General features: G+C 41.2%; 1 protein-coding gene across 1 annotated transcript in view; it reads right to left on the bottom strand.

Moving 5' to 3' along the window:
• Window positions 1-12,028, bottom strand: part of smc3 (structural maintenance of chromosomes 3) — a 93,124-nt gene extending 81,096 nt beyond the window's left edge. The window contains exons 1-5 of the mRNA XM_056279704.1: window positions 11,837-12,028; window positions 10,599-10,674; window positions 7,449-7,487; window positions 7,282-7,349; window positions 6,999-7,070 (exon numbers count right to left, since the gene is read on the bottom strand). Of these exons, the coding sequence (XP_056135679.1) occupies window positions 6,999-7,070; window positions 7,282-7,349; window positions 7,449-7,487; window positions 10,599-10,674; window positions 11,837-11,851 (270 nt within the window). The 5' untranslated portion in view covers window positions 11,852-12,028. The remainder of the gene's footprint in view (window positions 1-6,998; window positions 7,071-7,281; window positions 7,350-7,448; window positions 7,488-10,598; window positions 10,675-11,836) is intronic.
• Window positions 12,029-13,093: the final 1,065 nt, after the last annotated feature.

The raw sequence follows: 13,093 nt of genomic DNA, 5'->3' as shown, positions 1-13,093 counted from the left end.
TTCCAATTCACAATTATGGAGTCCTGTGTGTTCCAGGGGACACCCAAAGCTTTAGAAATAGTTTTATACCCTCACAGAGGTCGACAGACAGTTCCTTGGACTTAGTGACTTAGTTTTTCACCTTATATGCTAGGTGAACTGTGGGACCTTATATACACAGGTGTGTCCCTTTCTAAATTATTTCCAAACCATTCAATTTGCCACAGGTAGACTCCAATCAAGTTCTAGACACATCTCAATGATAATTAAAGCAAACTGGATGCACCCAACCACAATTTGGTGTGCCACAGCAAAGGGTCTGAATACTCATTATGTAAATGAGATTTCAGTTTTTATTTTTAATAAATTTGCAAAAATTTCTAAAAGCATTTTTTCACTTTGTCATTTTGAGTTATTGAGTGTAGCTTGTTGGACAAAAATTAAAATTTTATCCGTTTAAAATTAAATCTACAACACAAGTGTGCAAAAAGTGAAGAGGTCTGAATACTTTCTAAAGAGACTGTCATTGACATGGTTGAAAAGAAGGAACAAGATTAAAACTTCCAACACAGAGAAAAATGTAATTGCTTCAACAATAAAACAGGTGATTAATAACAAAAAAAGCAGTTATGAAAGACATTTCATAATATCTTTAAAGGAACACTTCGCCAATTTAAAACTGTATCTCTTATCTATTCGAATTGGTGATATAAAGTGTGAAAAATGCCACCAGTTGTTGCCAATGTTCTCTGTGTCTCTGGGATGTAGCTGCAAAATCTGTTCTTATTCTGGCATCAGCTCTATCATTTGACATGTCAGTGACATAGTTGGTGACAAGGAAGGTGTTTGGTGTGACAGAGGAAGATGCAGAGGACAGGAAGAGATGGCAATGGATGATCCACTGTGGCGACCCCTAACGAGGGCAGCCGGGAGAAGAAGAGAATTCAAAGGCAGCCACCTATCTCAAATTGCGTGCCACCTCTCGGTGTCAGCATGGCAAATCACGATTTTTACACTCAAAGTCCCAATATAATGACTACTATTACGGTCAGTGCAAAAATGGCATTTGTTATTGAAATGGTGGCATCATTCGATGTCGGGCTATAACGTAATCAGCACAATGCACTGCCGAAGAAGCACAAGTTGCAGTTAAAAGGTACCCAGTGTAGTTCTCCTCGTAAACACTCAATCTTGTTTATATTCGAAATTTCTTACCAAAACATATTTTGAGTGTCCTTAAAGCCTAATAAACTTCTTCCATACACTGTCTACATCATCTGTCATTTGCAAAGCCTTATTCTGTAATGTTTTTAAAGTAGCATCATTTACTACTGACGATGTTCTGTTTGTTTTATTGTCAGACTGTCACGCTACATTGGCATGCTACTGCCAACAATTGTCAAATCGATCGAGTGTGACCAAGTGAAATGAACGTAAAACCTCATTCATCTTTCGTTTGTATGACATCAAAAGTCTTTGAGGAAAACACGTTTTCTTGGTTAAGCTCATCTGAACGTGGCTTTCATCATCACTGGTGACATCAAAAACACCAATCTGAAGAAAGTCCTGCCGTAATACCATCAGAGCATCTGTTGCCTGACGCGAGGAGTGACCGCATTTGGACCATGTTTACACTCCCTTCCAGGATGGATATATGGACCTCGCCCGACCTCCCTTCAACAAATGAGAACACACATCCATCCTATTGCTCCCAGTTTACAAACAGAAGAGGCTTATATACTACGATCAATCAAATGTTGGTCTATGCTGCAATGCTGTGTTAAAACCAGACTAGGAAGTATTCCACCTGGCATCTAACTATGACATCGACACCTACAGGCTGTGAGGTAAGACAAATTAATTCAAATACCTCATGATAAAACTTTCTGCTGCTTGACACAAAACGAAAACTCGCACAGTTCTCGTTTTCCATGACTAATCTACAAGAGAAGTCTGTCTGATATAAGGTAATTTACTGATTTCGCTGTTTGGACAAATGACACATCAACGTGTTTGTCTGCTTCTCAGCTAGTGATGTGCGGATCGCAACTGCAGATCAGGAGGGCCGAGTCATAAAAATCAACATTCTGATTAATAACAGATGGATTGCGGGTGGGTGAAATAATACATCATTAATGAGGACAACATTAATTACATTCTCTAAAATGTGGACATGTTTTAAGCTTAATTTTTCATCGGGCATGAATTGGCAGACTAGACTCATTGCACCAATTGCGACATCCAATTGTCTTGAGCAGCAATTGGGCACTGTTGGGCACCATTTTGAATTTTACAGTGGGGCGGCATGGTTCAAGAGGTAGAGCGGGTCGTCCAGTAATCAAAAGGCTCCTGGTTCAATCACCGGCTCCTTCAGAGAGCATGTCAACGTGTCCTTGAGCAAGACACTGAACCCTCAACTGTTCCTGATGATCAGCTTGGCACCTTACAATGGCAGGCTCTGCCATCAGTGTATAAATGTGAGGCATACATTGTAAAGTGCTTTGAGTGGTCGGTAGACTAGAAAAGCCTTATATAAATGCAGTCTTTTTATTTATTTACAGCAATGGAGGTAAAAAAAGATCCGAGAGAAAATTAAAAAGGAGAGTTAAGGGGCATCCAGGTAGCATAGTGGTCTATTCCATTGCATACCGACCCGGGGAACACCGGTTCGAATCCTCGTGCATTTGTTTTTGTTTTTTTGCAATTGTCTAACTGTCTGTGCATCTAAATTGTGCAGACATGAGCCCGTGGCAGCAATGTTCTTCTTGGAGAGCAGTTGCTTCCTCCTTGCTATTCGACCATGTACACCATTCTTGTTCAGTGTGGGCCTGATTGTGGACTCAAGAGCAGTGACCTTAGCCAATCCAAGAGGCCTGTAGCTCTTTAGATGTTACACTGGGCTTCTTTATGATAGCGGTTTAATGGAACATAGTTGATCCTTGATCTGTATGGAAAGCCCCCCACGGTTGGGCATGCATGAGCACCATGGATTAATTGCAAAATATAACCATAATAGTGAAAAACAGTTTTACTGCCGCTGTTACTTTTTAAAGTAACAATTCCGGGGCGTCCGGGTGATGTGGTAGTCTATTCCGTTGCCTACCAACATGGGGATCACTGGTTCAAATACTCGTGTTATCTCCGGCTTGGTCGGGCGTCCCTACAGACACAATTGGCCGTGTCTGCGGATGGGAAGCCAGACATGTATATGTGTCCTGGTTACTGCACTAGCGCCTCCTCTGGTTGGTTGGAGCGCCTGTTTTGGGGGTGCAGGGGGGGGGGGACTGGGGGGTATAGATAAGAAATGTGTTATAGAGGAGAAATCTCCTGCAGATTTCTCCTCTATAACATCAGGAGGATTCGACCATTCCTCACTGACGAGATAGCACAGGTGCTTATCCAGGCTCTGGTCATCTCCCTGCTGGACTACGGCAACTCCCTCCTTGCTGGCGCCCCGGCGTCGGCCATCAGACCTCTGGAGCTTGCTCAGAAAGCTGCAGCTCTTCTGGTGTTCAACCGCCCTAAGTTCTCCCACACAACTCCCCTTCTCATGTCCCTACACTGGCTCTCAGTAGCTGCTCGCATCCAGTTTAAGACTCTGGTGCTAGCCTACAGGGCAGTGAAAGAAACAGCTCCTTCCTATCTCCAGGCCATGCTCAAGCCCTACACCCCCGCCCGACCACTTCGCTCAGTTGCTTCAGGACACCTGGTTGCCCCATCGCTCAGAGGCCCCTGCTGCCGATCGACCCAGTTGCGGCTCTTTTCTGTCCTGTCCCCACTGTGGTCAAATGAACTCCCCACTGATGTCAGGACAGCGGAGTCGCTGGCCATCTTTAGGTGCAGGTTGAAAACTCACCTCTTCAAGAACTACTACCCTGTTACTTGCTCTTAGCAGTTATTGTATTCACTCATAAAAAAAACTCTTTCTGGTGCTTTTACTTTAACACTGGTTTTGCTCTTAGATGCTTGTTTAGAGAGAAGATGCACTTATGGCCTCTGATGACTAGTAGTTCTCCTGATTTCCTAAGTTAAATGCACTTACTTTAAGTTGCTTTGGATAAAAGCATCGGCTAAATGACTGTAATGTAATATAGTGTGATTCTCCCACGTGCTACGTCCCCCTGGCAAAACTCCTCACTGTCAGGTGAAAAGAAGCAGTTGGCAACTCCACATATATTGGAGGAGGCATGTGGTAGTCTGCAGCCCTCCCCAGATTAGCAGACGTGGTGGAGCAGCAACCAGGACAGCTCGGAAAAAAGGGTAACTGGCCAAGTACAATTGGGGAGAAAAAGGGGGAAACCCCCCCTCAAAAAAAAGTAATAATTCCTCAAATCTTGATGCAGAGTGGCAGTGAAAAGATAGACAAGACAGATGCATGCTGTGTTTAACTCTGAAGCACAACGATTGGTTGATAACGCAAAAAAAAAAAAAAAAAGCTGTTGCATTCCCGTGAAGAGGGCATGTTGAATCCCAACCAATCATTCAGGGATGCTCACGTTGCAAAAAGTGCAGTGACAATCATGGCTAGCAAAGGAGCGGAAGAACTTGAAAAGCCTCCTGCATCATTTAAGTCACATATATGGAAACACTTTGGCTTCCATGTAAAATATATTGATGGAAGAAGGGTGACGGTAAAAAGCTACAGTGTGCAGGCATTGTTCCATGAGAAAGCCATATCACAATGGCAATACATCGAGCATGGCCAGCCATTTTGCATCGAACGGAACCAGTTGAGATGGTTCAGGCATTTGATTAGGATGCCTCCTGGGTGCCTTCCCTTGGAGGTTTACCGGGCAAAGCCAACTGAGAGGAGACCCCGGGGTAGACCGGGAACTCGCTGGAGGGACTACATGTCCAATCTAGCCTGGGAACGCCTTGGGATCCCCCAGGAGCTGGAGGGCATTGCTGGGGAGAGGGCCATCTGGAGTGCCCTACTTAGCTTGTTGCCACCACGACCTGACCCTGGAAAAGTGGCTGATGATGAATGAATGAATGAATGAATGGCTACCCATTTGACATGACATCACGAGTACTGAATATTTTATATATTTTAAGATTTTATATAAACATTAGCCATCTTGAATGTTGTTGTCATTCAAGACCATGGGAAAAGTTCCTTGCCTTAAGTGTTTTCCAGAATAAATGGAAAGCAAAGCTATATTTGCCCCCCCCTTTTTTTTTTTTTTTTTTTGCTGATCGGAAAAGTGATCCAATCCCTGACTTAAAACCGTGATACGATCTGAACCATGAGTTTTGTGATCCGTTGCACCCCTACTTTGTGATCTCTCAGATTATAATACACCTTGCTCTTGGAGTGATTTTTTTTTTTTTTTTTTTTTGGACGATAGTGTTGAATTTCTTCCATTTGTACACCATCTGCCTGACAGCTGATTGGCGGAGTGCAAATTCTTTATAAAGTTTTTTTCCCTACCTTTTCCAGCCTGGTGAGCATCAGCTTTTTTTCTGAGGTCCACAGATATCTCCTTTGATCAAGGCAAGGCAAACGTCCACCAGGTTGTGTGGGGAAGACCAGATTTTGATAGTGAAGACCCAAGTTTAAGTTCTTTCAATAGGGCAGGGCCTGCTTAACTCACACCTGATTGTCATCCCCACTTATTGAATAAACTGATAATCCTAGAGGTTCACATATTTTCTCCAACCAAGACATTTACCCTTGGATGACTTTGCTTAATAAATAAATGAAAAAGTACAAAGTTTTCTGTAATGTTCTCATCTAGTTTCAGGACTTGGATGAAGATCTGATCACATTTTAGGTCACGTTTGTACAGAAATACAGAACATTTTAAAGGGTCTGCAAACTTTCTAGTGCCACTGCAGGTTGTCAAATTTTATACTTTAGTTTTGTTTACTAAAGTTGTTCACTACAGTTGTTGTTCACTACATACTAATTTATTTTACATTGTGTACCATAATTGTTCACCAAGTTTAGTTTATTTTTGTCATTAGTTTACTCGAGTTCCCTTTAGTTTGTTAAATCAAAGCTTTAAGAAAACCCGAAGCAATCGGGAGGATGGTTCCACAGCTCCTGTATCAGAGCTTGTGAAATTCTTCTTGTTCTTCACCAATAGGCCCTATTTTCTTTTTCTACTTCGAAGTGAGAGAAGTTCAAAGTCATACTCACTGCTAGAGGACTCGCCTTTGTTTCACACTGCAAGTTTTTGCAAGAAAATTAAAAAATATGCAATGGGCTGTGTGCAAGATTGTTCAAGATCTGTGCATCAAGTTCTTTTTTTTTTTGAGACAGTGGATCATAAAAACACATACAAAAAAGTCAGGCTTGGTATGTAAAGTCATTTAGTGTTGCCTAAAGTACATTTTTTACAACAGCTAGGCCAAGGCCTAAAAATTAAAATGAGCCCATACCAATTCTGCTAATTTTGGAAGCACATTTCAGTATCACGGTCCCCCGTGATACTGAAAAGTGAAAAAATGGTTAAACCTTTTAACAACACGTTTTGTTAATTACCCCCATTTTATAATTTTTTTGTCCAATTTCCAATGTCTCACAGGCCCAAAAGGACCACATAAAGCTGGCTGTTTGATCAAAATATCCAGATTATTTGAATAACATTATTATAGGAATGAATCTGCCTGGTGATTTTTGATCAGTATAAGCTGTTGATCACTATAACCATGACCACAAAGTGATTTCAACTGTACAATAATGTTAACAAACCACTGGTAAATCATCAATTTTTGTGACCATATGAACTTTCTTTAAGGGACAGGTGTTTGATAAAATGTGAAATGCTTGCAATTGTCTGTTAAGAGACAGCAGGGGGAATTTTTACTGATACCATCCATTCACTGCTGTTAATGGACAATACCATCCATCCATCCATCCATCCATCCATCCATCCATCCATCCATCCATCCATTATCTAAACAGCTTATCCTGCTCCCAGGGTCGCAGGGATACTGGAGCCTATCCCAGCTGTCAGTACAGATAAAAGTGATCGCAATAAAGGGTTTAATGAAGAACGTGTTAAAACCCTTACCGGTAGCCGATTGTCAGAGTTGTCAAATATAATCTCCACAAAAGCTGAAATGACACGAGGACCAGTCCCTTCCTACAGTGACAAGAAAAAGACAATTCAAACAAAAAAGTACCGGTTAATTTTACCCTAAATGTAATCCTACAATCACATTTAATTTTTCCATTTGATTTTGGATTTTCCATACAGTAAAACAGGTTGTTGTAAAAGATCGACCTACATCTGACAAAGAGGTAATGCATCATAGCACTATCAACAGGACATTTAGGTATTTCTTTGTACTGACATGGAGTAAGGCCAGGCGCTGCTCAGGGCGGAGGTGGCTGAACTCATCACTGAGCACAAACTGGATGGCTAAAGAGAAGCAAAAGCGGCATTTTTGAAAAAGAAATCAATACTACACTACAAAAAAGTGATGATCTATATCAGTATAATTTAACTGAACTCACATACCGTAGAAAAAGTTACTTTTTCCAGAGCCGTTTCTTCCAACTGTAACCATTTATGGAACAAAAAAAGAAATGAGAAAATTATAACATTGGGGGCAAAACATACATTTTAATGTGTGACATACTGTAACATCAACTTTGAAAAGTACTGATTCCCATGTATTAATGAACCATTTCAATTACAGAGGTACACACACCACACTGATTCCAAGGCTTAAAAAGTGCCTTCATTTGCTGAATTTAACCCTACTGTTCAAATTTACTAACATCTTTTATCCTTGGGGTCAATTTGACCCCAGCAATTTAAACCTCCAGAAAATGATTGCTACCCAAGTTTATGTGTCAGGTACTTTATGCTTCTTTGTTGACTATCTAAATAACCCTTTAAATAAAACATAAGCCCCCCCCCCCCCCCCCACACACACACACCCTTTATACATCCAGAATACCTATTACGCGACTGTGGAAAAATATGCAAATCACCATAAAATCTCACTGATCGACCTAAAATTGGAAAGAAAGATCTTTTTGGTGTTTTAATGGATTTATATTATTTCTAAGTACATATTTTTGTTATCTATAACATTTGAAAAGAGAAACGATTTCTATTATCAAGGATAGTAACATGTATTACATTCGGGGTCAATTTGACCCCAGGAAAAACAAACACAACTTCAAACATTTAGAAGGATTTTATTTGTAAAACAGATCATCATCATCAGAACATCAGTAAAGAACACAACAGTTCTTTATTTACAAAAAACACCTATAAAAAAGTACATTTGAGCATTGTGTCAGGGATTGTTCTATGCTACTCTAAGTGCTATGTACGCGAATATGTATGTGTGAGATAGTAAAAAAACAAAGTTACATAGTCACTAAAATGAGTTTGACAGAATACGAGCAGACAGAATATGAACAGCATATTATTTTTTCCTTCATGCCACCATAAGGTACATTCCAGCCTTTTGTCTGCACTACTGTACACATGATGTGCAGAGTGTGTGTGTATGTGTTCCTTGCAGATGTATTTCTTGCATTTCACACAGGTATTGCTGGTCTTTGAGTCATTTCTGTTGGGGCAGACCTGGCACCTGCCACGTTTCCTGCCTGCAGTTTGATCCACTGGAGGAGTTGGGGTGTGTGTCTCTGTTGTTCTGCTCTGGATGTCCTTCACAACAGTTGCAGCAGCTGTTGATGCTCTTGGAAGGCACCGTCTTCTCTCGATATGAGGTTTCACCAACACGTAACCCAGTTGCTCAGAGGGAAGCGCCGGCTTGTTTTTCCCATTGTCCCCAACATGGTAACCTTCTTTTTCAGCAGTTCCTCACCCAGGGCATACGATGTAAAAAAATTATTACATGTAATGTTATGACCATTCAGTCCTTCAACCATGTCTAGTACCACCCTCATGCCCTGATTTTTTTCAGGTGCTTCTCCAGGGGATTTCCCAGTGTACACCGGCATATTCCAGGCATAGCTGAACTGTGCATCACATGCTGCCCATATTTTGATACCGCATTTGGCCGGTTTGCTTGGTATGTATTGTCTGAAGGGACAGCGCCCACGAAATGCAACCAGACATTCATCCACAGTCACATGGGGACCTGGATTGTAAAGAAAGGGTAATTGCTGAACCCATTGGTCCCATACATCCCGTATTGCTGCGAGTTTGTCACACTCTCATCGGCCCTGCCTTGTTTCTCTGTCATCAAAGCGTATGACACGGGATAAAACATGGAATGTCTTTAGAGATATGTTGGCTGGAAATATTGCCCTTCCAGTGTCAGCAGCCCAAAGGCTTGCTGTTGCTTCCCCTTTTGACTTGTACACTCCTGCCAAAATGAGCAACCCAATGTAGGCTTGCAAGTGGGTCACATCCAAGTCTTTCCAACTGTCTCCATACATGCGCCTCCCCTCTAAGTTTGTCTTCTCAAGTATATCCTTTTCGATCGATGGTGTTATGAAGAGCTCAAATGCTGATTTTATGTCTTAGACATGGCTGACAGCAAATCTGGTGGGGTATGGAACCATTCTGATGACATTAGCAGCACAAAGTCTACCCTGTTGTTCAAGTGGGGAGACGGACCATAATAACTTTCCGTTTATGGAAGGTAACATGTCTGCTAGTTGTTAAGAGACAACAGGAGGGTCGACACTAAGTGTCTCATTCTCATCAGAGGAGGATGCCTCATTATCAGGGTCCTCCTCAACATTATCCTGTCTCAGACACATTCTCCTCTGTCACTTTCATGGTCAAAGAGCTGTGACAAAACCTCACTGACAGAAAACCTTTTCTTAGAGGTCATTTTCAATTGAAAGCGAGCGGAAAGGGACAGCACACAGAGCACCAAGAGAAATGGTTTAGAAGGCTGCTGTGCAAGCTTGTATATGTTTGCTTCACCCCTATGTTATGTGAACTATCAATGTCTTCGCGGGAACCATATTTTCCCGCCCCCACAGCACGGGAAATATCAAAGTTTTTGTGGGAATGATGTTTTCCCCTCCCCCATGTTGTGTGAACTGTCAGTGGTTCTTACACTACTACAGGTATAGTTATGTTAGGTTAGGGCGCTAAAGCAGAGGGAAGTTTTTTGAAGATTATAAAATTGCATGTTATAGTGACCTCAATATCATCCAAAACAACCAAAACAAATGTGTGTAAAATGTTGATATTTCTTATGTTTTATACAGCTAAAACAGCCTGGGGTCAAATTGACTCCAAAGAACACCGATGCGTATAAAATGTGTACAGGACATAGAAACATATCATCATGTTAATTTCATGTTTGCCCAGCTGTCCCCATTAAATTAGGAAAAGTCATGAAATATGACACAAAAAAAATGATGTCAATCATTTATTTAGAGACGTTAAACATTGAATGGGGTCAAATTGACCCCAAAGATAATAGGAGGGTTGAATATTGTGATGGTGCAGAACCCAATAATACCTTGAGGAAGTGGCCTCAAATTAACTTTGTAATTAAGACCAATTGTAGACTCTAGCAGCTTTTAAATTCCAGAATCAAATACAGGGAAGAGATTTCACTGAACATGCAACCATGTCATATTAACACCACAAAATACACAATGCCTCAAGAGAAACATCGCTGAAACAACTGAATGACGAAATAGAGAAAAAGACCACACTCACCAATGACATTGTGTTTAGGACTGAAGGGGTCTACCACCGTTTGGTCCCTGTAACTTCGGAACCCTTGGATGATGACCTGCATGATAATCCAAAATCAGACTACTTGAACCGATTCACAAAAACTGACAAGTAAACCGAGGCAGCATTAACGGATACAGGCACCTGCGAGCGACCGGGGTTGATCACCAGTATTTCGTGGGTCGGCCTGGCATTATACTCGTCTACGTAACTGGTGAATGAAACTCTAGTACACTCTAATGAAAAGGTGAAGGATGCAACACCGACTAAGGATGACAACAAATGTTGGTAACACTTTAGTATGGGGAACGTAGTCACCATTAATTAGGTGCTTATTAGCATGCAAATTAGCAAAATATTGGCTCTTAATTGGTCATTATTATGTACTCATTAATGCCTTATTCTGCATGGCCTTATTATACAACCAGTAAGCCATTAACTATGAGTTTTCCCTCTATAACCTCAGAATTATTGCTTATTAGTAGTACCATCTCAATATGCTTTGCTTAGTATGGACTTTATAAGGTGGTAGTACCACAAGAAGAGTTATTCTCCCTTACTAACACTTAATCAATATGGTCTGTTCTTACATAACAAAACACAAAACTACAAGTGTTCATAGTGTGAAATTACTGTAAATTAAGTTTTTGTTACTTAGAATATGTTCCCCATAATAAAGTGACATCTTGATCATTACTAATTCACTAGTAATTAAGTTTTTTTATGTTCCCCATACTAAAGTGTTACCCAAATGTTATATAAAATAAGGCCAACGCACGTCTAACTGAGAAAGGGCTGGCCAACTTGCTAGTCTGAGGCTGACTGACCCAAAAAGATAATGTGTCTGCAAAACAGCTGACTCTGAATGGAGAAAAACGGGCCATAAAATGACGTGCAAGGTACAGACTGCTAGCTGGGCTGGCAGGTTAGCTTTACCGCCTGAACCACAGCGCAGCTCGAACCAGTGAAAGGGGGCGGGCAGCTACACACAACACTCAAAGTTAGTTAGCGTAAGCAAGCTAGCAACTGCAATTGCTTACAGGTCGGTTTGCGTTGCGGTGTACTTAATTCAGGCTGCAGACGCATTAAAGTATCAGTATGTTGCGTCTAACGCGGCGGCAAGTCGAGAGCGGCAACACAAGCGTCGCGCTGCGGGCAGCAAGGCTGGTTAGCAGAGGAGAAGCAGGCGACATACACGGCTGGCGCGCCGTCTGGCTTACCTGTTTGATGTACATCGTCGCCTCAGGAAATAACTCTAGTCGGTCGAATTCGGAGGTAAATTCCCCTCCTCTGTCAGGAAGAAGACGGGAATTTAATAATCCAAAAAATTAGTAGACTGTAATTCTAAGCAAATAATGCATCAAAATTGTTGAATTACTACTCTCAGAGAGCCCTCAAAGGAATAACATGGGAAATGGCGTCAGGGGCGGGATGAAACGGGTCAAACCATTAGTTGAATGGGGGGGTTATATTATTCATTCGCGGGTTAATGCCATGTAATAACGTATTATGCAGCTAGAGTAATTCCATTTTACTTTCATATACATATACATACTACCATATTCAGGTATATTTATGTGCCAACAGTTTTGGGGGTAAAGAGGAAATAGAGTTACCAGATTATTGACCCTTACGGCGGTTGGGTATGGTCTGAGCGAGAGCGCTGGCGCCAAGGTGTGACGTAGAACGTCGAGTTTGGCGTCAGTTAAAAAAACAAAACAAAAAAAACAGAAATTAAATCATCGGCACGCGCTGACAGCCTGGCTATTAGCTTACAAACATGACTTTTCGCCCCATAGCTACGTCACATGGAACAATAAAGACATCCGATATAAAAAAACAGGACTATTTTCTATCACACGTGGCTTAATAATGGAATACCGACAGTTGGCCAAATGGTTATTTGTTATCTTATAAAGAATTTCTCGTTCAATTTAAAATACATATAAAGCCAAAGGCGTATGCTGTTGTTTGCGACGCTATAGCAGAGGGCGTCCTTATACTGGTGCGGTAGACGTAGCTCCCCATCTTGAAGATGGTGTGGAAAATATTTACATTAGTGAAAGCAGAGAGAGGTGCTCTAGCAAACATCTTAGGAACACACTTGGTGGTGTCACTGTCCCATCGTCTAGAGGTTTTTTTGTCCTCGTTATCTAATGAGATACGGTGGAAGAAAGCGTGGACAATTTGTATCAATAACAAGTTCAAGGAAGTGTCTGTCATGTGCATGGGCACTGTAGTGCTCATCACAGTGTCTTTCAAGATATTGCCTATAATTTATCCGGGAAAGCTTGTGTTAGAAAAATAAAGATTGAAACTACATATTAATTATAAGTGTGATGTTTGTGCACTAGAAAAAGAGAGTATTACCCATATATTCTTCCAGTGTATACATACAAGAATGTTCTGGGTCGATGCAGCCAACTTTCTAAAAAAAGAGACTTAACATGAATATTGAAATAGATATGTTTGATGTC

The sequence above is a fragment of the Lampris incognitus genome, chromosome 5 (genome assembly GCF_029633865.1).
Source record: "Lampris incognitus isolate fLamInc1 chromosome 5, fLamInc1.hap2, whole genome shotgun sequence".
Taxonomy (NCBI): domain Eukaryota; kingdom Metazoa; phylum Chordata; class Actinopteri; order Lampriformes; family Lampridae; genus Lampris; species Lampris incognitus.
Note: the sequence above shows the minus strand (reverse complement) of the source record. Positions and strands in the feature narration are given on the sequence as shown.